The sequence below is a fragment of the Cyprinodon tularosa genome, unplaced genomic scaffold (assembly GCF_016077235.1).
Source record: "Cyprinodon tularosa strain WSP-4 unplaced genomic scaffold, ASM1607723v1 ctg318, whole genome shotgun sequence".
Lineage (NCBI taxonomy): Eukaryota > Metazoa > Chordata > Actinopteri > Cyprinodontiformes > Cyprinodontidae > Cyprinodon > Cyprinodon tularosa.
Window position 1 is genome coordinate 1,849,049 of NW_024039028.1, and position 26,411 is coordinate 1,875,459.

The 26,411-nt window shown below is 42.1% G+C and overlaps 1 protein-coding gene across 3 annotated transcripts in view; it reads left to right on the plus strand.

Moving 5' to 3' along the window:
• LOC119788443 (histone H3-like centromeric protein cnp1) overlaps nucleotides 1-26,411 on the plus strand; it is a 53,504-nt gene that overhangs the window by 24,570 nt on the left and 2,523 nt on the right. Inside the window, exons 1-4 of one of the 3 annotated variants that reach the window (XM_038292770.1) lie at nucleotides 17,506-17,621; nucleotides 25,108-25,284; nucleotides 25,623-25,744; nucleotides 25,890-25,961. In XM_038292770.1, the coding sequence (XP_038148698.1) occupies nucleotides 25,152-25,284; nucleotides 25,623-25,744; nucleotides 25,890-25,961 (327 nt within the window). In that variant the 5' untranslated portion in view covers nucleotides 17,506-17,621; nucleotides 25,108-25,151. Of the gene's footprint in view, nucleotides 1-17,505; nucleotides 17,622-25,107; nucleotides 25,285-25,622; nucleotides 25,745-25,889; nucleotides 25,962-26,411 lie in introns of those variants that run through there. The other 2 variants (XM_038292772.1, XM_038292771.1) reach the window with 2 other exon arrangements.

Here is a 26,411-nt window from a genome sequence, read left to right on the forward strand (position 1 = left end):
GCGGCTGGTGAAAAATATTTTTGGTGGGGCTGATATAGCCTAGTGTATGTCTCCAACTAACCCGGAATAAGAATTCAAATAAACAATTGGACAATACATACAATTTAACAGTAATGATTTAATTTACTATATAATAACAGTAACAGTGATGATTTGGGTCACTGTGACGGGGTTCTTTGGCCTCCAAGAATCCAGTCTCAGTCGGGTTACCGGTGTTGGTGATTTATTGAGCTCAAAAACTCAAAACAGGGTGCAAAAGAAACTAAACATATACAAGATACTCTGGGCCTCAGCCTCCCTCCAGTTACCAGCAATGTAACAAAGAAACAGAAAACAAAAATTGCCGCTTTTCTTCCCACAGCCCTCATTAAATAGTTTAAGCCCCTCACCTCAGGCTCTCTTATTTCTGATTTCTTCTCATTAATCAGTTTTGTCCATATATTACCTCCACAAACAATTGATGTACAAAAACAAATAATTTTTACAACTTAATTCTTTTACACAGATTCATTGACTTATTCAATTACACCAAACTGGGGTTGAACCCAGCAAAGACGCAGCCAGACTGAAGATGACAAGTCCCCGCATAAACACGTACACACACACACACACACACACACACACACACACACACACACACACGCGGCTAACCCCACTGAAATATTAAGTGTGCACCCTCAATATGCCAGCAGTTAACCAGGAACAGCTTGTGTGTTTTAAGTTCATGGAGCTACTGGTCTCAGCGCGAGTGTATTGGTCCTCACAAACACAGTATAACAGGAATGTGTGTGTGGCGCGCAAAGTTAGAGAGGTTGTTTTAAGCGACGAGGTGGATTCGTCACAGTCACAATAACCATGAAATGAAATGTTCATATCATACAACAGGGATGTTCTTCTGGCAAACGGGTAGATAAATAAGGATCTCACCGAATTTGGTGGAAGCTGCATCTCGCTCGTTACATTCGCCATCTTCCCTCTAATTGTCTGCACCTGCGCTTGGGTTCAGAAGAGAAGCCTGTAAAAGCGCAGTATTTTCAGCGCCCCAATACCATAAAGTTCCGAGACGCTGATTGGCCATTAAATTCACCTAGCAATAGTACATGATTGACAGATTCTCTGCAAATGTGGGTCAGTCTGATCACAGCCCCCAGAACAGAGACGGTAGGAGTCTGTCTGTGGAAATCCACAAATTAATGACAGTAGATAGGGAAATGTAGTTTATATAATTTGTTTTGCTTATAGTTACACAGTCTAGAGAGTAAAACAGACATTTATGAGTTAATTTCTAAAAATATATTTTACGTTTCTCTCTTCTTATCAGGGAGGGCGGTGCCCCAGCGCCCCCTATGGGCCGGCCGCCACTGGTTCTGATGTTACTTGACCTAACTGCTGCCTTTGATACAGTAGACCACAATATTTTAACATCGCGATTGCACCACATTGCTGGTATTGATGGCACTGTTCTTAAATGGTTCAGGTCTTACCTGGAGGAGAGAACTTTTTCAGTGAATATTAGTGGCTCTAAATCATCTGTTGCTTCAATGTCTTATGGTGTCCCACAGGGCTCAATTCTTGGCCCTCTGCTTTTCTCTCTTTATGTATTGCCTCTGGGTTCTATCCTTAGGAAATACGGGATTTCTTTTCATTGTTACGCTGATGATTGTCAGATTTATTTGCCCATAAAGCAGCAGGATGTACATTCAATCAAACATCTCCTGGCATGTCTAGGAGATATTAAAGCTTGGTTGGCCTTGAACTTTTTAAACTTTAATGAAAACAAAACAGAGGTGATGGTTTTTGGACCCAGTGGCTCCTGTGAGTCCTCCTCTGTTGACCTGGGACCTTTGCAGGTACATTTTAAACCTGTTATTACAGATCTTGGTTTTAAGGTGGACAGTGATTTTAAATTGGACAGCCAAATTAGAGCCGTGGTTAAGTCCAGCTTTTATCATTTAAGGCGATTGGCGTCAGTGAATCTTTTCTTTCCAGGCAGCATTTGAAACACTGATCCACGCTTTTGTTTCAACTCGATTGGACTACTGTAATGCACTTTATCTGGGAGTCAGTCAGTCGCTGCTCTCACGTCTGCAGCTAGTACAAAATGCTGCTGCACGACTTTTGACAGGTACTCGAAAGAGAGAACATGTGACCCCTGTCCTGGCCTCACTTCACTGGCTGTCTGTATATTTTAGGATTCATTTTAAAATTCTTATGTTTGTTTTTAAATAATTGCATAATCTTGCCCCAGCTTACCTCACTGAGCTTCTTCATCCTTACGTACCCCATCGGTCTCTCAGGTCAGCAAATCAGCTGCTCTTGGAGGAACCGAGATCAAAAAGGAAGCTCAGAGGGGACAGGGCTTTCTCTGTTATGGGCCCCAAATTATGGAATGACTTACCTTTGCAGGTCAGAGAGGCCCCTTCTTTGCCCATTTTTAAAGCTCGTCTTAAAACCCATCTATTTTACTTGGCTTTCAACACCAGTGGGATCTAGTTTTTAAATTGTATGTTTTTGTTTTTTAAACTGTTTTTAAATTACTTTTATTATGTTGTGTTCTTAAATTGTACAACACTTTGTATCAACTGTGGTTGTTTTAAAGTGCTTTATAAATAAAGTTGGTATGGTATGGTATGTTAGGGGCATTATTGGGGGCCATGTTAGGGGTGTCATTGGGGGCCATGTTGGGACTATATTAGGGGCATTGTTGGGGGCCATGTTGGGACTATATTAGGGGCGTTATTGGGGGCCATGTTAGGGGTGTCATTGGGGGCCATGTTGGGACTATATTAGGGGCATTGTTGGGGGCCATGTTGGGACTATATTAGGGGCGTTATTGGGGGCCATGTTAGGGGTGTCATTGGGGGCCATGTTGGGACTATATTAGGGGCATTGTTGGGTTCATGTTGGGACTATATTGGGGCATTATTGGGACTATGATGGGACTATATTAGAGGTGTTATTCGAGGCCATGTTAGGGGTGTCATTGGGGGCCATGTTGGGACTATATTAGTGGTGTTATTGGGGGCCATGTTGGGGGCCGTGTTAGGGGTGTCATTGGGGGCCATGTTGGGACTATATTGGGGCGTTATTGGGGGCCATGTAAGGGGTGTCATTGGGGGCTATGTTGGGACTATATTAGAGGTGTTATTCGAGGCCATGTTAGGGGTGTCATTGGGGGCCATGTTGGGACTATATTAGTGGTGTTGTTGGGGGCCGTGTTAGGGGTGTCATTGGGGGCCATGTTGGAACTATATTAGGGGCGTTATTGGGGGCCATGTAAGGGGTGTCATTGGGGGCTATGTTGGGACTATATTAGGGACGTTATTGGGGGCCATGTTAGGGGTGTCATTGGGGGCCATGTTGGAACTATATTAGGGGCGTTATTGGGGGCCATGTAAGGGGTGTCATTGGGGGCTATGTTGGGACTATATTAGGGACGTTATTGGGGGCCATGTTAGGGGTGTCATTGGGGGCCATGTTGGGACTATATTAGGGGCGTTATTGGGGGCTATGTTGGGACTATATTAGAGGTGTTATTCGAGGCCATGTTAGGGGTGTCATTGGGGGCCATGTTGGGACTATATTAGTGGTGTTGTTGGGGGCCGTGTTAGGGGTGTCATTGGGGGCCATGTTGGAACTATATTAGGGGTGTTATTGGGGGCCATGTAAGGGGTGTCATTGGGGGCTATGTTGGGACTATATTAGGGGCGTTATTGGGGGCCATGTTAGGGGTGTCATTGGCGGCCATTGGGACAATATTAGGGGCTCTATTGGGGGCCATGTTGGGACTATATTAGGGGCGTTATTGGGGGCCATGTTGGGGCCTAAAAACATGGATATCATCAGAGCTGTGGTTTGTTAGGGACATTATCTCAGTTAGAAATGATGGTTTTGAATTTTAATTGAAATTACCTCATTTTTTCTTCCAGACTCGGATCCAATCTGTTTCAGTCACCATCTAACAGCTGAAGACAGAGAGTCGTTTTCCTCCAGGCTTTCCTGAATTTTAAATTTGACAGAGACGCCATCATGAAATGCTTTGATTACTCAAGCTCATCAGAATCTTCTCTTTGGGACTTTTTAATCTTCATGGATAAAGATACTTTGGAAGCTCCTTTCCTCTTGGCCTTCCTAGACCTGCGCCCACATTTCCATTGGAAACTCGGATATTTCTCCAACCATGAAGAGAGCGTTGTCTTTCCTTACCTGACTGATGATGTAGCAGACCTGTTAGAAGCAAGGCTTCCTGTTCTGCAACCTTCCTGCAGGTTTGTCATATATGAACATGTGTTCCGTCAGGACTAAAATAAACCTTAAAGGGGGCTTCTGGGAAGATGACGGACAGTGAAGACGCATAGCAAGTAGCTCTCTAACGTCGGTGAACTAGAACTCCACAAAAATCGAGAACTCGATATAAAACGACTCATAACAACAATATGAGTGGAACGGGAATGCGAAAAAGCTATAGAAAACCAAAAGGCCCGACTGAGGTTGCTGGAAATGAAGAGAGCGGTCATGAGGAGCAGGAGGAAGAAATGGGCGAAGAGGATCCAGACCATGCTTGGCTAATGCTCGAGGGGCTAGCAAAGCTTAGCAAAGAAATTAAAGACCTCCGGACCACAGTGCGTAGTGATCTAATTTAGTTTAAAACCGAGCTTAGTGATGATATAACGTCACTACGTCAAGATATGGAGTCCAGATTCAAAGAAAGTAACAAAGAGATGGAAGAGCAAAAAACTGACCTAGCTGAGGCCCAAGCTCGCATTGCGGAACTAGAGGAATGGAACTAATGGCTCGCTCCAGAAGATGCTAAATCATACTCGAAATATGCAAGACAAGATCACTGAGCTGGAGGCAAAATCTAGGAGAAATAACATCCGTATATTTGGTTTTCCAGAGGACAGTGAAAAGGTTGTAACATTTTTAGACCAACTTTTGAAAAAAGAACTGGATCTACCGAAGGACACAATGCTCCCTATACAAGGCGCACACAGAACCCCTCCCTTTAAACCAAAGCCCGGTGAGTGACCGAGGCCTATAATGGTCAATTTCTTGGAGTTTGAAACAAAAGAAATGATTCTGAAGAAAGCGTGGCAGAAGAAAATATGAGTGTCAGATAAACCGATCCAATTCGACCACGACTACCCAACAGAAATAGTACTGAAAAGGCGTGCTTATATAGGCATCGAGAAAGTGTTGAAGGAGCGAAATATTTGCTTCCAAACGCCCTACACCAGAATGCGTGTCTTCTGGAGCAATGGAATGAAAAGCTACGACAACGCCATGGACGCTGCGCTGGACCTAAGAGCGAGGGGATAGGAGGTGCATCTGCCAGGGGAGAGCAGTGGGGAGACTCGCCGCACTCAAACAGCAACAGGGTGGCAGCGAGTGAGCAGCGGAGGATCCGTGCTGGAGACCGGACAACGTACGAGAGATAAGCTACGCAAATATCAACGGCCACAACAAGATTAAAGACTTAACTACAGAGGTAACAGACCTCCCCAACAAGACTCTTAATACAATAGGGTCAAAAGGGCTAAGATATTATTTTATTAAGTTACTATAAATGTAATATACTATTTAGAACCGTACAGCCCAGTGCTAGTTCAATGGCTCACGTAAACATAACTGCCGACTTTAAAGGTTGAGGGAGACTATGTTGGACATTGCTAGACAAATAACTCCATTAGTTGGATGCTTTAAGGTGTCTAGTGGCAGGCCTTCATCAGCAGTGAGGATATCCTGCCCACCCACCAACAGGGAGAAAGAGAGAGGTTTCAAGAAACCTCCATTTTGGAAGGCGCCAGTTCTGCGCTCTGTTTTTGTTCATAATATTGGTTCAGTCTGTTTGTTTTTCTGGGTGCACATCAACTTGTTTGAAACAAAACATATGCGTACTTATAATATTGTATCATTGAATGTGAATGGTTTGACTACACCCAAAAAGAGAGGGAAGGTGCTACTGAAATTAAAAGAGGAAAAAATACAATTTGCTTCATTACAGGAAACACATCTGCGAGATGAGGAACACGAAAAATGAGATTCAGAAATACATATTATAGTTAATTTAAACAGGGGCGTAAAAGAGGGGCAGCTATTTTAATATCCAACCATACAACATTTGATCTAGAAAGAGAAATTAAAGATAAGGAAGGCAGATATGTGATCATAAAGGGGAGGTTAGAAGAAGAGACGATCACAATAGTAAATGTCTACGTCCCTCCAGAAAGGGATAAACATTTTTTCAAATCAATGTTTAACGTTACAGAAACAGAAGCAGAGGGAATTTTAATATGTGGAGGGGATTTTAATGTAATTTTGAACAACAAATTATACACAAGTGTTAAACATAAAACACATTTGACGAGATTTGTAAAATTGTCCCTGGAGGAATTGGGAATGATTGATATATGGAGGAACCTCAACTCCTTCAAGAAGGATTTTACCCATTACTCCCTCAGCCACAAGGTTCATTCGCTTATAGATTATTTCTTTATAAACAATTCAGACAAATATAAAGTAGAGGAATGTAAAATTGTGAACGCAGATATTTCAGATCACAACGCTATATATATCAGAGTTAATGTTGCTAGCAGGGAAAAACGGACTTTGTGGAGATTAAATGTGGGCATTTTGAATCACAAAGGTTTAATACAAGATTTGAAAGAAGAAATCAAACAATATATTGACCAAAATGACAATGGAGAGGTGAAGCCATTAGTTGTATGGGATGCTCTAAAAGCAGTGATGCGAGGAAAAATTATTTCTAAAACGGCTTCGCTGAAAAAAAAAAAAAAAATGAAAACATGAATATTATTCTGAAAAGCTTAAAGACTTGGAACAGCAGCTCTTAAAGACAAAAAAAATTGGAAATACAACTGAAAATTCAAGAAAATAAGAAATGCATCAATAATATAAAAAAAATGTCTACCTTCGACAAAACTATTATGAAATGGGACCAAGGTCAACAAAACTTCTGGCTAAAAGATTAAGAAAAGAACAGACATTAAATACAATCTATAAGATCAGGGATCCAGATACAAATGTATTAACCCATAAACCTGAAGAAGTTGAAAATATTTTCAGAACCTACTATGAAAAACTTTATACACAACCTCCGGCTGCAGACATTGAAGAACAGAAGGAGTTTTTACAAATATTGGATCTACCATCAATTGGCACCAATCAGAATAATGTATCAACAGCTGAGATCTCAAAGGAGGAAGTATTAAAAGCCAGAAAGGCTTGAAAAAATAATAAATCACCAGGAAGCGATGGTTTCCCAGCTGAATGGTACAAAATATTTAAGAATGAACTAATAACAACCTTTTATAAAACCTTAAATTGGACCCTAAAATAAAATAAAATGCCAGCTTCATGGTCAGAAGCAATAATACCAGTAATTCCTAAACCGGGTAAAAACCAGGAATTCTGTCTAACTATAGGCCAATTTCAGTATTAAATATTGATTATAAAATATATACATTGATAATTTGCAAAAGGCTAAATACATTTCTGTCAGAATTAATTGACGAAGACCAGACTGGATTCATGAGTAACCGACAGACAAATGATAACATTAGGAAAGCTTAACATATAACAGAGAGAAAAGAAGCACAGTCATGATGAGTATTGATGCGGAAAAAGCATTTGATTGTGTCTGTTGGAACTTTCTATACCTAGTTCTGAGAAAAATGGGTTTCAGTGATAAGTCTGTTAGAATTATTAAAACACTGTAATGCAAGCCAACCGCCAGAATAAAAATAAACAGAAGTCTAACAGATAAAATTAATTTACAGAGATCAACTCAAACTGTGGGCTCTCATCGACTCTTTTCTCCATAATCGACAAAATCAGGAAATAAAAGGAGTTTTTGTAAACGGACTGGAACATAAGGTGGGGCTTTTTCCAGATGACGTGATTATATATTTCAGACAACCAAATAGATCTATACCTACATTGATGAAGCTTCTGAAACACTTTGATTATATATCTGGATACAAATAAATGTCTCAAAAACGCAAATTCTAAAATTTCACTATACACCCTCTCTAGATATAGAAAAATCCTACAAATTAAATTGGGAAATTAATCCGATCACATACCTGGGAATAGAAATTCCTCAAGACTTTCTTGATCTCAATAATATTAATTATTTGAAGGTTCAAGACAATAAACAAAAAGACATAAAAAGGTGGACCACCTTGCCCCTAGATTTTAGTTCCAGAGTTGAAATACCGGTAGTAAAAATGAACATCTTACCTAGATTTCTTTTTTTTATTTCAAGCTCTACCAGCAGAGGTCAGTAGAACTCCATTTACAACATGGGATAGAATAATATCTAGATTTATTTGGGATGGCAAGAAACCTAGGGTGAGATATAAAACTCTCCAGCTACCCAAAGAAATGGGAGGAATGGCGTTACCAAAGTTAAAACAATACTACCAGGCTTCACAATTAAAATATATTTATTGTTGGTGTAATCCATATTATTATGGTAAATGGAAAGATATAGAAGTTGGATGAGTAGAACAGCCTATTCAAAACTTGCTCAGAGACAAAGATAATTATGAAAAAAATAAAATTCATTTAGACCTGATAACTAAACAAACGTTTATTATCTGGTTCAGAATACTGCATCTGCATAAAATCCAAAAGCATACAACTAAACTAAAATAGGTAGCGTATGATAGCAAATTTACACCAGATAAAATCGACCAAATTTATAGATACTGGGCAACTAAGGGAGTTACAGACTGGTGTGTTCTGGAAAACAATGGGAGGCTGGAGAGTTTCCCAACTCTGGCACATAAATACCAATTTGATAAAATGACTTTTTCAGATATCTCCAAATGAGAAACTATTACTAAAAGGAAATACAAACGAGGCCCTCCATGGAAGAGAGCGAAGTGGTCCAAATTATAATTAAAGCATACAAAGACAGTAATATTAGAAGAATAACGGCATTATACAAAGCCCTAATAAACCTTGATAAGCAAACAACTAACTATGTAAAGGGAAAATGGGAAAGAGAATTTGACCTAGAAATTGAAGATATTGATTGGCTCAACATGTGGAAACTACACCATACAACTACTGGCTCTCGGACATGGAGGGAATTTGCCTTGAAAAATCTAATGAGATTTTTTATTACGCCCAAGTCCAAAAGTAAACAAATGCATAGGCATCAAGAATGTTGGAGAGAGTGCGGGGAGATAGATGGCAACCATTCCCATGTTTTTTTTGGAAGTGTTCAAAACTTTTGGAGTTCTGGGAAATTGTTTACAGCGTATTATGTGAAGTATTAGGGAATGTAATTCCAATGAAACCTGAAATTCTCTATTTGTGCAATTTTGGTGATGATACTATCCATGAAAAGGATAACTATTTGGTAAAAGTAATGTTGATAGCTGCAAAGAAATATATAACAGGGAAATGGGGGAAGTCAAACGTGCCATCAAAGGACCAATGGATCACGACGATTGAAGACATATTTCTCATGGAAAGACTGAGACTACAAGAACCACAGATGAAAAAAAATGGGAAAAATGGACATTATATAAACAGAAAAACTAAAAAGAAGGTGCTGCCCAGACATGTTCATGTTAATGTACTTTGTTCCTTTTTATTTGTATGTTCGTTGTATGATCAAAAATAATAAAATATAAGTGACAAAAAAAAAAAAACCTTAAAGGATTTTAAGCCCGGTTGTTTTGGAAGGCACCAAAGATGAAACAAGAACAGAAACCCGGCTCTTTACTCTGCGTCAAACTTAGGATTTTAGGATAGCAATAGGATATTTCATGTTCATTACGTAATTTCAGCAGCAGTCTCCTGAAATATTTGAGGAAAACATCCACTTGTGTTGGTTTCCTTTCTCTCCATGATGAATGTCTCTGTCCTTTGGGCTGTGGTGCATTCAGAGCTTCCTTGGATCAGAAAGATGCTGTGCAGCTTTCGTCACAGTAAACCTTCCTGATCATGTGGTTCATGGAGCAAAGCGTCTGTGAGGTTCAACTTCATCTTCTGGAGCAAATGAATTAGTGAAAGTCTTTATCTAAAAACAGAACAGACAGAAACTACATTTCCCTGAATGAATCTCTACAATACAAAGATAAATTAAATCTTGGGGGGTCAACCGCTCCACTCAGTCGTTCAACATATTTAATCAATCATAACTCCCAGTATACCAGTTCTTCCTTGCATTTGTTGCAAACCTTATGAATATGGCTATTATAGAATAGAAAATAGAATAGAAAGTCACTTTATTGTCCCACACTGGGAAAATTGTGCTGCTCCAGCAGAAGCGAAAGATTCTAGCAAAAGTGGTCACACAATGTGGGCTTTAAAAAGTGTATAAAAAATAACTGACAGAGTTAATAACATAGTGTACTGTACAGTTTTTACAATATAAGAATGACAGCAGCAGGTTATTTAACTGACTGAGGTAGAAACTGAGCAGAATCAGCATGAATGGGAGAACTGGTTGAGGTTGTTGGGAACAGTGGTGGTTCTAGAGTCTTCCAGCTGCTGGGAGGAAGGATCTGTGATAACGCTCCCTGGTGCATTTAAGGTGCAGCAGGCTGTCACTGAAGGAGCTGTCCAGTTCAGCACCAGCTGAACCGGCATGGGATGGGAGACATTATGACAGATTTATTTTTTCATTTTGTGTAAACAAGTGTAAACAAAAATAAATTTAGATCAGCTCTCTAGATCAGGGATTGCCAACCTTTACTGTGCCAAGGCCCCCCTATACCAGTACATTTTCAGCTGAGGCCCCCCCTCATATGAAACATGCGTAAAAACTCCCATGTAAGCTATAGCGACAGAATTAAAAAATGAGTGAACAAACCACCTAAATAAAAACACATTTATTTTGCAAAGATGATGTCACAATTATATTTTATTAAACTTCAATTCATTAATATAATGAATAAAATATAACAATAACATAGGCCCAACACTTTAATTTGAATAACATTTTTTTAAACGATGAACCTCTTTATACCTTGCAAAAACAGAAAGATTTGTAAACCAAATAAAAGTTTGTCCCAAACTAAACATGCAGGCATTTTATATAATGCAGGCCTAACAACAAATGTAGGCTACATGACAGATAGACATACATGCTAATGGGAGCAGTGGGCTTAATGGCTTCTACAGTTTGTCCAGTCTGGGCTTGATGTCTGTCAGAGCAACACGCATGTTGTTCTCCACATTCCAACGTGATCTGTGTTTAGTTTTCATAACTTTTAAAGTGGAAAAGCCAGACTCACACAAGTAAGTGGTTGCAAATGGAAGGAGACATTTCAGAGCGCTTTCAGCTAGGGTGGGAAACTCTGGTCTTACATACAGCCAGAAAATATTATTTGTAAGCTTTAGGTGAATGATTTTCATAATGCAGTTATACCCAGACAGGAATATTTTAAATTTTTTTATTCAATAAAAATAATTTCATGTATAACCTTTTTTTTTTGTTCCCATCTTTCCGCGGCCCCCCTGGCGGCCCTCACTTTGAAAAGCAGCTCTAGACAATTTCATTTTTTAAAGTGCAGCCTTGATCAGGTCAGCAGCAGTTGTTGTTGAGCTGCTACTACTGCCTCCAGCTCCTGCACCACTCGCTTCTCCTGGCTCAGGGGAGGAAGAGGACGATGATGACGATGCTGTGAGGGTGGTAGCCCCCTGGGTTGAAGAGGCTGACGTGGTTGAAGCAGCCTCGGTGCCGTCGGCAGGTTTAGCAGCGACAGACGATGCTGGAGAAGGTGTGGAAGCCGGAGCATTCAGTTAGTTAGGATCCGTCTGTTTTCAGAGGGCATCCAATCAGAGCTGGCCTTCCTGATCAGCTGATCCAGCCGCTTCCGCTCAGCTACAGATACGCCACTGCTCCAACAGTGGTCGTACACTTAGAACATGATTCAGTGTATTTTTTTAGTTTGGTGGGGTTAAAACCATAGAGTATCATGATGTATAGTTCTACATATTCAGCAATATTTTTTCTGTTTTATTACTATATTTAAACATTATAGACAAACACAGGTATAATAGAAACAAGGAGGATGCAATGACAGAAAAATACCTGTAAAAACAAACATTAAAGAAAACGTTGATTTAAAAATAGAAACAGATTCTTATTTAACTTGAACAGTATTGTTGTTAAGAGGATATATAAAATAAAATCCAACACAAAAACTGAATTTGAACATAAATATGTATATTTCTTCTGTGATAAGCCTCCTGTTCATAATAATCACTACAGACCACAGCTTTATAGATTGCAGTGAATCCCTATAACATATGGAGGACCAAACCTGCCAGAATTAAAAATAAATACAGAAATAAAAAAACCTTTAGAACAAAAACAGCTGTTCACTCTTCTTTTTTTATTTTCAAACTACATTTCATAGAAGCATAAATGTATATATATTTATCATCCATCCATCCACCCATCCATGCATCCATCCATCCATCCACCATCCATCCATCATCCATCCATCATCCATCCATCCATCCATCATCCATCCATCCACCCATCCATGCATCCATCCATCCATCCACCATCCATCCATCCATCCATCATCCATCCATCATCCATCCATCCATCCATCATCCATCCATCCATCCATCCATCCATCACCCATTCATCCAACATACATCCACCCATCCATCCATCATCCATCCATCCATCATCCATCCACCATCCATCCATCATCCATCCATCATCCATCCATCCATCCATCATCCATCCATCCATCCATCCATCCATCACCCATTCATCCAACATACATCCACCCATCCATCCATCATCCATCCATCCATCATCCATCCACCATCCATCCATCATCCATCCATCATCCATCCATCATCCATCCATCCACCCATCCATGCATCCATCCATCCATCCATCATCCATCCATCATCCATCCATCCATCCATCCATCATCCATCCATCCATCATCCATCCATCCATCATCCATCCATCCATCATCCATCCATCCATCACCCATTCATCCAACATACATCCACCCATCCATCCATCATCCATCCATCCATCCATCCATCCATCCATCATCAATCCATCCATCCATCATCCATACATCCATCCATCCGTCCATCAATCCATCATCCATCCATCATCCATCCATTTATTCATCATCCATCCATCATCCATCCATCCATCATCCATCCATCCATCCATCCTTCATCCATCCATCCATCCATCCATCCATCATCAATCCATCCATCCATCATCCATACATCCATCCATCCGTCCATCAATCCATCATCCATCCATCATCCATCCATTTATTCATCATCCATCCATCCATCATCCATCCATCCATCATCCATCCAGCCATCATCCATCACCCATCCCTCATCCATCCATCCGTCCATCCATCCATCCATCCATCCATCATCCATCAATTCATCATCCATCCATCCATCCATCATCCATCCATCCATCATCCATCCAGCCATCATCCATCACCCATCCCTCATCCATCCATCCGTCCATCCATCCATCCATCCATCCATCCATCCATCCATCCATCCATCCATCATCCATCAATCCATCATCCATCAATTCATTATCCATCCATCATCCATCCAGCCATCATCCATCACCCATCCCTCACCCATCCATCCGTCCATCCATCCATCATCCATCGATCCATCATCCATCCATCCATCCATCAATCCATCATCCATCCATCATCACCCATCCCTCATCCATCCATCCATCCATCCATTTATTCATCATCCATCCATCCATCATCCATCCATCCATCCATCCATCCATCATTCATCCACCCCTCCATCTATCCATCCATCCATCATCCATCCATCCATCCATCATCCATGCATTATCCATCCATCCATCCATCCATTCATTTATCCATCCATCCATCATCCATCCATCCATCATCCATCCATCATCCATCCATAATCCATCCATCATCATCCATCCATCCATCCATCCATTTATCCATCATCCATTTATCCATCATCCATCCATCCATCATCCATGCATTATCCATCCATCCATCCATTTATTCATCATCCATCCATCCATCCATCCATCATCCATCAATTCATCATCCATCCATCCATCATCCATCCAGCCATCATCCATCACCCATCCCTCATCCATCAATCCGTCCATCCATCCATACATCCATCCATCCAACTATCCATCATCCATCCATCCATCCATCCATCCATCCATCTATCCATCAATCCATCATCCATCCATCCATCATCCATCCATCCATCATCCATCAATTCATCATCCATCCATCCATCCGCCCATCCATCCATCATCCATCGATCCATCATCCATCCATCCATCCATCCATCCATCCATCCATCTATCCATCAATCCATCACCCATCCCTCATCCATCATCCATCATCCATCCATCATCATCCATCCATCCATCCATCCATCCAGCCATCATCCATCACCCATCCCTCATCCATCCATCCGTCCATCCATCCATCCATCCATCCATCCATCCATCCAGCCATCATCCATCACCCATCCCTCATCCATCCATCCATCTGTCCATCCATCCATCCATCCATCCAACTATCCATCATCCATCCATCCATCCAGCCATCATCCATCACCCATCCCTCATCCATCCATCCGTCCATCCATCCATCCATCCATCCATCCAACTATCCATCATCCATCCATCCATCCATCTATCCATCAATCCATCATCCATCCATCATCCATCCATTTATTCATCATCCATCCATCCATCATCCATCAATTCATCATCCATCCATCCATCATCCATCAATCCATAATCCATCAATTCATCATCCATCCATCCATCATCCATCCAGCCATCATCCATCACCCATCCCTCATCCATCAATTCATCATCCATCCATCCGTCCATCCATCGATCCATCATCCATCCATCCATCCATCTATCCATCAATCCATCATCCATCCATCATCATCCATCACCAATCCATCCATCCATCCATTTATCCATCATCCATCCATCCATCATCCATCCATCACTCCATCCATCCATCCATCATTCATCCACCCCTCTTCTATCCATCCATCCATCATCCATCCATCCATCCATCCATCCATCATCCATCCATAATCCATCCATCATCAATCTTCCACCCCTCCATCTATCCATCCATCCATCCATCATCCATGCATTATCCATCCATCCATCCATCCATCCATCCATCCATCCATTCATTTATCCATCCATCCATCCATCCATCCATCCATCCATCATTCATCCATCATCCATCCATCATCCATCCATCCATTTATCCATCATCCATCCATCCATCATCCATGCATTATCCATCCATCCATCCATTTATTCATCATCCATCCATCATCCATCCATCCATCATCCATCCATCCATCCATCCATCCATCCATCCATCATCCATCCATAATCCATCCATCATCAATCTTCCACCCCTCCATCTATCCATCCATCCATCCATCATCCATGCATTATCCATCCATCCATCCATCCATCCATCCATCCATTCATTTATCCATCCATCCATCCATCCATCCATCCATCCATCCATCATTCATCCATCATCCATCCATCATCCATCCATCCATTTATCCATCATCCATCCATCCATCATCCATGCATTATCCATCCATCCATCCATTTATTCATCATCCATCCATCATCCATCCATCCATCATCCATCAATCCATCCATCCATCATCCATCAATCCATCATCCATCAATTCATCATCCATCCATCCATCATCCATCCAGCCATCATCCATCACCCATCCCTCATCCATCCGTCCATCCATCCATACATCCATCCATCCAACTATCCATCATCCATCCATCCATCCATCCATCCATCTATCCATCAATCCATCATCCATCCATCATCCATCCATTTATTCATCATCCATCCATCCATCATCCATCCATCCATCATCCATCAATTCATCATCCATCCACCCACCATCTATCAATCCATCATCCATCAATTCATCATCCATCCATCCATCCATCATCCATCCAGCCATCATCCATCACCCATTCCTCATCCATCCATCCGTCCATCCATCCATCATCCATCGATCCATCATCCATCCATCCATCAATCCATCAATCCATCCATCATCATCCATCACCCATCCCGCATCCATCCATCATCATCCATCCATCCATCCATCCATCCATCCATCCATCATCCATCTTCCATCCATCATCCAACCATCCATCATCCATCGATCCATCCAAAATCTATCACCCATCCCTCATTCATCCATCTATCCCTCAATCCATCATCCATCCATCATCATCCATCACCCATCCCTCATCCATCCATCATCCATCATCAATCCATCATAATCCATCCATCCATCCATCCATCATCCATCCATCATCATCCATCCTTCCATCCATCCACCCATCCCTCATCCATCCATCCATCCATCCATCATCCATCTTCCATCCATCATCCAACCATCCATCATCCATCGATCCATCCAAAATCTATCACCCATCCCTCATCCATCCATCCATCCGTCCATCCATCCATCCATCCAACTATCCATCATCCATTCATCCATCCATCCATCCATCCATCCATCCATCATCATCCATCACCCATCCCTCATCATCCATCCATCCACCATCCATCCATCCATCCATCCCTCATCATCCATCCATCCATCCATCCATCATCCATCCATCCATCCATCCATCATCCATCCATCCATCCATCCACCATCCATCCATCCATCCATCCACCATCCATCCATACATCATCCATCCATCCTTCCATCCATCCACCCATCCATCTTCCATCCATCATCCATCCATCCATCCATCCACCATCCATCCATCCATCCATCCACCATCCATCCATACATCATCCATCCATCCTTCCATCCATCCACCCATCCATCTTCCATCCATCATCCAACCATCCATCCATCCATCCATCATTATCCATCATCCATCCATCCATCATCCATCCATCCTTTTTAGGAGGAACTTGTGTACAAAATTCCGATTCTAATAAATCTCTATTTTCATCCAGATCAGATATGATAGAAATGTTGTTCACCCATTCTGCTTTGAGGTTTTTCTATTCCTTGTAATGACACTTTTGTTCCGAAAGGTGGAGAAAAAAAAGCTGTTTTCCAACATAGTACCTGCATCTTAGACTTAGACAGATTTATTTTTTGTATACATGAGTGTATACAAAAAGAAATTTCATTTAAAAAAGCTCTAGACAATTTCATTTTTTTAAGTGCAGCCTTGAAAACCATTAATAAATAGCTACATAAAAATAGTAATATAAACACACGACTGTATATTTACAGTACTAACATATATATATATATATATATATATATATATATATATATATATATATATATATATATATATAAATAAAATAACCCATTTGACCCAACATTTCATCACTTGTTTCACCCCCACCCCACCCACCACCCCCCAACCCCCCGTGTCACCGTTGCTCTTACCTGGTCGAGCGGGGAGCGAAGCATTGTTTGAATCTGTGTGTTTTCATCCGGACCAAACGTCAGCAGCTCCAAGGCTGAAGCTTCTCCTCTCCTGCTTTCTGGTAAGAAAAGGTTTTAATCGGATGTTTAGCTTTAGGCCCCGTCCACACGAAGTCAAAACGAACACGAAACGCTGATATTTTCCAAAACGTTTGCCGTAAAGACGGAGACGTAAAATAAATGTGAGCATCCACACGAATGCATGAAAACGCTGCAAAATGTATGCCAGGCCTGTAAGTGGCGCTGTGGTGCCAAAGCAAAATAAGCGACGAAATGTTGGGCATGCGCGCTAATATTTATACATGGTTGCCCTGCGGGTCCATTTTCGTGGTTAAGTCAAATTCAGGTGCTGAACTATGTGGTCGATATTGCTCTGTTCTTCCTGGAGATATTCCAGAAGAAGAAGATTCTGTTGTAAGCCCGACAGCAGGGTGAGTAGCATTAGCAACGGCGCCATTGTTGTTGTGATGTGTCGCGCTTGCGTGTTTAGAGGCGACGCTATGACGCATGCGTGTAAAAAAAAAAATGCGGTTAGGGTGTAAAGATGGAAACTCGAAAACGGCGTTTCAGAATCTTCCCACTCTGAAGGCTGAATAAAAAAATGATCGTTTACAGACCCCCGAAACGCCGGCTTCGTGTGGATGGGAGGCTGGTTTGGTGAAAAATTTGTGCGTTTAGGCCAGGGTTCGTCTTCGTGTGGACGGGGCCTCAGTTTCTCTGTGTTTAACACTAAAAATCCCACAGATACGAGAATTTTCTCAGCCTGCAATCCCCCCGCTGCGAAAGAGGAGTAGGGCCACTGACACAAACAAAAAAAAAGGTTAACTGATTTTTAAATTTTATTTCAGTTTAGTATGGGAAAGAAGTCAGAATTCTGACTTTAATCTCAGAATTCTGACTTTTTCTCAGAATTCTGACTTTAATCTCAGAATTCTGACTTTTTCTCAGAATTCTGACTTTTTCCTCAGAATTCTGACTTTTTTCCCATACTAAATTGAAATAAAATTTTAAAATCAGTAGGCCTAAATGAATCAGGATGGATGAATCAGCCCCTAATCCTACCCCGCAGTACTTATCAACTCATGAATCCTTTTTCAGATGTAAATGCCCCATTAGTGCTGTGGCTGGAGAAACATTACACCCCCTTCAGTTTCGGTTTTAGCTCAAGCAGGGGGGGGGGATAGCTGCATGAGCTGGAACCCTGTAACAAGCAACAATATTCATACAACAATGAGCATTTATACAATAATGAGCATTATTTATTTGGGGGGAAAAATAACTCAAGAAATCTCTCCTCTCTCCTCCTCTGCAGCCATGCAGACAGCATGGTGAAACTGCAGTAAAGTTGGCAATATATTCACAGACTCGGCTTTTTCCTAAAAACGAGTCTCCTATCGCGCAGGGAGAATTACATTGGACCCTATGGGGAGCAAACTGCTCCGCAAATGCTCCGTCTGCAAGTTGCAAAATAATCAGAGAGAAATATTCAAAAGCGTCACCAAGGAGAGGTGGATTATTATCACATTCATTGGATTGGAAAATAATACTTTTCTGAGGAATTTCCAAAAGCCTAAACGACAAATGGCACCTCTATTCTATTATTAGAATAAGTATAAAATGAGCAATGACTACACTATAGATCGTTGTAGTGTCTCCAAACTTGTAGGATAAACAGATAATCTCATCTGGATCAGACTACAACTCTTACTTTGGGAAGATTGGCCAAACTTTATATTTGGAGATTATTTTACTTTGTTATTATAATATAATAGCCAATAATTACACTATAGATCATTGTAGTGCCTCCAAACATAGATAACCTCATCTAGTTCACACTGCAACTGTTACTTTGGGAAAATGTGCTAAACTCTATTTTTTTCATTGTTTTTATAAGCATATAAAAGCCAAGAGTTACTTATGACTTAGAGACTTAGACAGATTTATTTAGTCATTTTTTACACACAGGTGTAAACAAAAAGAAAATTTCGTTTAGATCAGCTCTAGACAATTTCATATTTTAAAGTGCAGCCTTGAAAACAGTAATAAATACATTCAAAAAACTAGTAATATAAACATATCACTGTATATTTACAGTTCTAACATTCTTTTCTTTCTTACTTTGGCAAGATAGGCCAAACTGTATTTTTGGAGATTTATTCATTGTTATTATAAGCATATAATAGCCAATAATTACACTATAGATCATTGTAGTGCTACCAAACTTATAGCACACATAGACAACTTCATCTAGTTCAGACTACAACTCTTACTTTGGGAAAATGTACTGAACTCTATTTTTTTAGATTGTTTCATTGTTATTCTAAGCAGGCCAGGTGTGCAATCCCTGCACCAGGAACCACAGCACTGAGCGTTGTGTGCGCTGCACACAGTATACCTGTCACAAATGCAGGAAGGACTCACCTTGGGTTTGTAAAAACTGCTAAATGGGACAATTGTAGCTTCATATGTAGAGCTTTTCCTTGGTGGAATAAATGTTACTCCAGTACTGAAATCAGACTGTTTGTCATTCTCTAAGCTGAAATGTTGAATGACATTAAAAGGCGTCACAACAGACAAAATACAATTATTCTCTACGTTTCTTTAACATAGTGAGCTTTGCAACATAAATGAGTCTGTTGGTGAACGGACAATATAAATAGTCTCTGCCTTGCCCTGTTGGAAAAGCATGGTTATGACCTGCTCAGGAACTAGGACCCGTATGATATCTGGTTGTTCAATAGGTTTGCTTAAATAAAAGATTTAGATCTGACTTATAAATATATTCCTGCAAAAAGGTCAAAGGTTGCAGGAGAAGGTAATGAAAAGTGTTTGGAGCATGCTCTGGTTCTGATGCCAGTTTGTTTCAGCCTTTATCCAGTCTCCTGTAGAAGGGCTGGTCACATCACAGGTTATTAGCATTACAATAAGGACAGTTAGCAAGGTAGAGTTGAAAAGTTTAGTATCGTGACAACCCTAGTTCCTATAAAATCCAGTGTTAAATATCTGACTGTGCATATCAATAAAATAAGTCTGAATATTTGGTTAGGGTTAGGGTTTTATTTAACCCTAAAAAAAGGTCAAATCAAAAAAAGGTAATTTCATTAAACCGTTTGTAGATCGAGGACGACAAACTATTGAATTTGACAGCATGAAAGGCACTTTGAAAATAAAAACCTTAAGAAATCAAAATGTATCATGGCTCCATATTCCAAGTAAAATATTTTCTTCTTCTTTCTTTTGCAGTCCAGTGTCCTGTCTGGCCATGTGGCAATAAGAATTATTGTCTTGATCCCAAAAAGAACCCAACAGATTTTACTTTCTATAGAGGAGCAGTACGGCTATCGCCATAGTGTTACGCTTGATTTCTGCATATAAATAGATTTATTATCATTATGCAGGGAGTTTTACAGATTATACGGACACTGCAATGTGAGGAAAACAGGAAAGGAAAAACAGAAAAAAGGAGAAAAGGTGAAAGAAAGAGGAGATAAAAGGGAGATAATGATAAAACATTTTCACCTGCAAAGAGATGTAAAAGAACAGAACAACCAACAGACATGGTACGAGTGTCATGTTTGGCTTCAGGTGCCTAACCCACATGCAGAACACTCCGAGACAGGATAAAAGTTCAAAGGTCACGGACTGGTCAAGAGTGGGTTCACTGCAGAGGGGGACAGAGGAGTTACTGGAGGTCCAGGTAATTTGCAGGATGAAAGTGTGCAGGGCTGAACCTGTACTGGAGTTGAGCTTAACGGCTGAGGGGGGAACCTTGAGGGTCCAGAGGCTGTCGGCAGGCTGAGGGCTAGGAGGAGGCAGAGCTTGGTTTGAGTGTTGGCAGATTACCGATTAGAGTTTCCCTTCCGGTTTCTTCAGAGAACAGACAGGCAGATTACCGGCAGAGATACTCTTCTGGGTTTCAGGTTTCAGACAGGTTCAATCTAGGAAGCAGAGAGGAGAAAACAGATCAGGTTCAGGTTCTGGTTTTCAGGGAGTTAGAGGTTCAGACAGGCAGGTTGGCTCAGGCTTGCTAACCGTAACTGGCAAACACTCTGGCGCTGGAGAGACGTCCTCTGCCTCCTAAAATACAGATCTCCTGATGAGCAGATGAGCGACAGGTGGTTGCAATCAGCTCCGGCTCCAGGAGATCTAGTACGCCCTCTGGTGGAGAAAGTGGACAGACCTCCAGATCCCAACAGTACCCCCCCTCAACGACCGCCTCCTGGCGGTCCAAATGAAGTAGATGGCAGAGACTCACGGTATTCCTTAATCAGGTCAGGGTCGAGAATAAAATATCCAGGAACCCAAGTGCGATCCTCCGGGCCGTAGCCCTCCCAGTCAACCAGGTACTGCCAGCCGCGGCCCCGGCGACGGGAGTCTACGATCCGGCGGACGGTGAAAGCAGGGTGACCATCAATGTCCCGGGCGGGTGGAGGGGAGTCGGAGGGAGGGCACAAAGGGCTGGTCAGGACAGGCTTAATCTGAGATACGTGGGATGTTGGATGGATCCGGAGTGAGGATGGCAGATGCAGGCGGACGGCAGACGGGTTGATGATGGACTCGATTTTGTATGGACCGATGAACCTGGGGGAGAGTTTACGGGACATGGTTTGAGAGGGATGTCACATGTGGAGAGCCAAACCGGTTGTCCGGGTGTATAGGTGGGAGCTGGACGTCGTTTGCGATCAGCGTATTTCTTGTTTTGAGCAGATGTCCGGTTCAGAGCGGCAATGGTGTCCTTCCAGATTTTATGACAACGGCGGATGTGATGCTGAACTGATGGAACAGAGATTTCCTTTTCGTCGGCCGGGAGCAAGGGTGTCTGATAACCTAAAGAGATTTCAAAAGGGGACAGACCGGTTGCAGATGATGTGTGAGAATTATGTGCGTATTCTACCCAGTGAAGGTATTGGCTCCAGTAGATCGGGTTGGTTGAAGTGAAGCATCGAAGGGTTGATTCCAGTTCCTGGTTTAGACGTTCTGTTTGACCATTGGATTGTGGATGATAACCTGATGTCAGAGAGATATTCGTGTCAAGAGCAGAACAGAAGTGTTTCCAGACCTGTGCGGTGAATTGAGGCCCTCTGTCCGACAAAATCTCCTGGGGAATTCCATGGAGCTTGAAAACATGTTTGACCAGAAGCCGTGCTGTTAGGAAGGCAGTCGGGAGTTTCCTGAGGGGAACAAGATGGCAGGCTTTTGAGAATCGGTCGATTATAGTGAGGATGGTGGTCATACCTCTGGATGCGGGCAAACCGGTCACGAAATCCACGGCGATGTGGGACCAGGGGCGAGTTGGAACAGGTAGCGGATGAAGAAGACCAGAGGGAGGTTGGTGTGAAGGTTTATTTCGATATCAGATGGAACAGGCTAGGACATACTCCTTCGTATCCTTGTGAAGGGATGGCCACCAGAAGCGGCGAGAGATCAGGGCAATGGTTCTGCTTACACCGGGGTAAGCAGAAAACTTGGCTGAATGCATCCAGTGGATGAGACAGGACCTGACAGAAGAGGGAACATAGGTTTTGCTGGGTGGACCATTACCTGGGTCGGGTTAAGAAGCTTGGGCCAGTTTTATTAAATCAGAGATTTCCCAGGAGACAGTAGCCACCGTGCAGCTGGCAGGGAGAATGGAGTCCGGAGTTTCAGGTTTGTCAGGCGTAATAGAGAGTCGGGTTTGATGTTGTTGGAGCCAGGCCGGTAGGAGATTATCAGGTTGAATCTTGAGAAGAATAGTGACCAACGGGACTGACGGGGATTGGATCTCTTAGCAGAGTGAATGTATGATAGGTTTTTGTGTTCTGTCCATACCAGAACGGGATGCTCTGCGCCCTCCAGCCAATGCCGCCATTCTTCCAGAGCCAGTTTAATTGCTAGGAGTTCTCTGTCTCCGACATCGTAATTTTGCTCTGCGGGCGAAAGTCTGCGGGAGAAAAATGCCCATGGATGAGTTTTCTGGTCAGAATCAGATAGGCTACTTGGGACAAGACTGCCCCCACCTTACACTTACTTGGATTGCCAAAAAACTTTTCAGGAAGTGAAGGACGGAATTCAGGAAACGACGGACCGGGTTCTGACCTGAGTGGAGGATTAGTCTCTTGAACCGGAAGTTGAACGGGCTCCGTTCTTGGTGTAGCATTTTGAAGATAGCCGGCTATCTCCTGTAAAGAGCGGTTTGTTTGGTCATGACGTGTGTTTAACCCACGGAGGGCGGTGTCGTGGCTCTGAATCAGAGTTTGTTGTTGCTCCAACATCCTCCGGAGTGATTCCGCTGGGTTAGTCTGTTGGCCAGAGTGTTCTGTCATGTTTGGCTTCAGGTGCCTAACCCACATGCAGAACACTCCGAGACTGGATAAAAGTTCAAAGGTTTATTTAGAAGATGGAATACAATAAATAAACAGATCCCAAGGGGAACTCGTCTGGTCACGAGTGGATTCTGAAATGCACACAGAGTTAACAGGTCCAGGACTGGTCACTAGTGGGTTCACTGCAGAGGGGGACAGAGGAGTTAATGGAGGTCCAGGTAATTTGCAGGATGAAAGTGTGCAGGGCTGAGCCTGTACTGGAGTTGAGCTGAACGGCTGAGGGGGGAACCTTGAGGGTCCAGAGGTTGTCGGCAGGCTGAGGGCTAGGCGGAGGCAGAGCTTGGTTTGAGTGTTGGCAAATTACCGATTAGAGTTTCCCTTCCGGTTTCTTCAGAGAGCGGGCAGGCAGGTCTTAGACAGGAATAGTTCTCCAGGGTTCTTCAGAGAACAGACAGGCAGATTACCGGCAGAGAAACTCTTCTGGGTTTCAGGTTTCAGACAGGTTCAATCTAGGAAGCAGAGAGGAGAAAACAGATCAGATATTTCTATTTCTGAACTGTTTCTTCTATTAATGCCAGAGGATCAGTTCAATAACTCAGACATTGATTTCTAAATTATCCTTAAGGCCTCCATTAACTAACTTTTTATTATTAATTGGTTATTGAATGTTATCATTTAGCACTAGTATCGATATGTTTATGATTATATTGTTATAGACTAAAAATGATGTTTCCCATCCAGATCTTCAGAATTAAATCAGTGAATTATGAACTGATTTAATGTTCTGGACATCCTGATTCGATACCAATATGAGAAACTGCTCCATTATCAGCCAGAAACTGGAGAAGCTCCCAGAGAGCGCAGACCTCCACCTCAGCTTCATACCTGAATTCACAGAATCTTTCCTGGATCCAGAAGGTGATCTGGATCATCACCAGAATAGGGTAAACGCAAAGCTGACATCAAGCGTATTGACTATGGCTATGCTGGTCTGATGGGGTATGCCGGTCTGTCAGAACACCGGCTCCCCACTAAAGCCACTGATGGTGACCGTTTGGCAAATATCTGTTATTGGACCAGGAGAAAGGGGCTCATAATGAAGGAATTTAAGGAGGATATAAATGTTTTTATAGGTGGAGTGTTTCTGTTGTCAGCTCTGCTGCTGTGGGAGTTTAATCTTCAGACCCGTCTCTAACGTGTCCCGTTGATGGACCTATTGTTTGATGCTGTCCTCTGCTCCTCCCAGTGAGATACTTCTTCCGCTCCTCTCCTGTGTGTGGATCAGACAGCATGACTCGTCCTTCAGCTATGAGCCGCAGAAAGGCCAAAGCCCCCGTCCATCGGCCCCCGCTGCCGACCCCCGGCGCTTCCACATCCACTCAACAATCCTTGAGGAAAAGTGGAGCCCCACCTGAAGCGTCAAGTAAGAGCCTGATCCAGATGTTCTCTCCTGGAGACGTGGAAACTTTGAACACTTTCACAACTTCCAGAGGACAGACTGCTCCTCAGTTTTACAGTTTTTACTTGGAATTGTCTGTTTTAAACTTATTTGCTCTGATGAGGAGTTTAAATTAAAAACCACATAAAGACATACTGTTATTAATAAATGATGCAATATTCAGTCACACGGATAAATCTCAACATGAAATAAAGCAAAATAAATGAGGGCTGCAGCCCCTAAAGAAAGAAGGTATTAAACCAAAGCTCAATAAAAGCTCTGCAGACATGATTATATTTTATAATTCTATATTTGCGTTTCAGGGCAGTCTTTAGCGTCTCCCAAGAAGAGAAGGTTCCGACCGGGAACCAGGGCCCTGATGGAGATCCGCAAGTACCAGAAGAGCACCGATATGCTCATCCTAAAGGCGCCATTTTCCCGCCTGGTGAGTCGCACCATGGAAACGGCCTCAACAAAGAATATGTTTAGTTAACTGAGTCATAATAGGAGGAGCCGGCTAACCAGTAACTCATTCCCCCCTACCTGGAGCAGAGTTTCATGAGCTCTGTGCGATCTCCCCCCCCCCCCAGGTTCGGGAGGTGTGTCAGGGGTTTGCTGTTGATCTTCGATGGCAGGTGAACGCTCTCATGGCCCTACAGGAGGTAAGCAGAGGAAGTCAGCTGAGGGACACGCTGTCATTTTATCTTCTTTCTAAAATGGAGTTTGTTCTTCTTCCGATGCTTATTAGTTTTTTTTTTTGTTTTTTTTTCTAGAATTTTTTTTTTTTATCTGTCGTGGAGAAAATGTATTAAACTATTCACTCCAGTTAAATAAATGTAGATCCATAGTTTTCACTCAGTCTGTACTTTATTTTTATCTTTTCAAAGAGAGAACAGTTCATCATACGGTCCTTATTGCATGGTAATCAGCCCTGTTCTGATCTGGGCAGCGTTCATCCCTCCTTACTTACAACAATGGAAAGTAGTCAGAGTCAAAGCAAATTTGTCAGGATTTGACTATGGTGAGTTGACCCAAAAGCAGAGGCAGAGAGGCAGAGGTGAATCTGTTGTGGATTTAATAATGACTTGACAGAAATCAGAGGCTGGTTATCC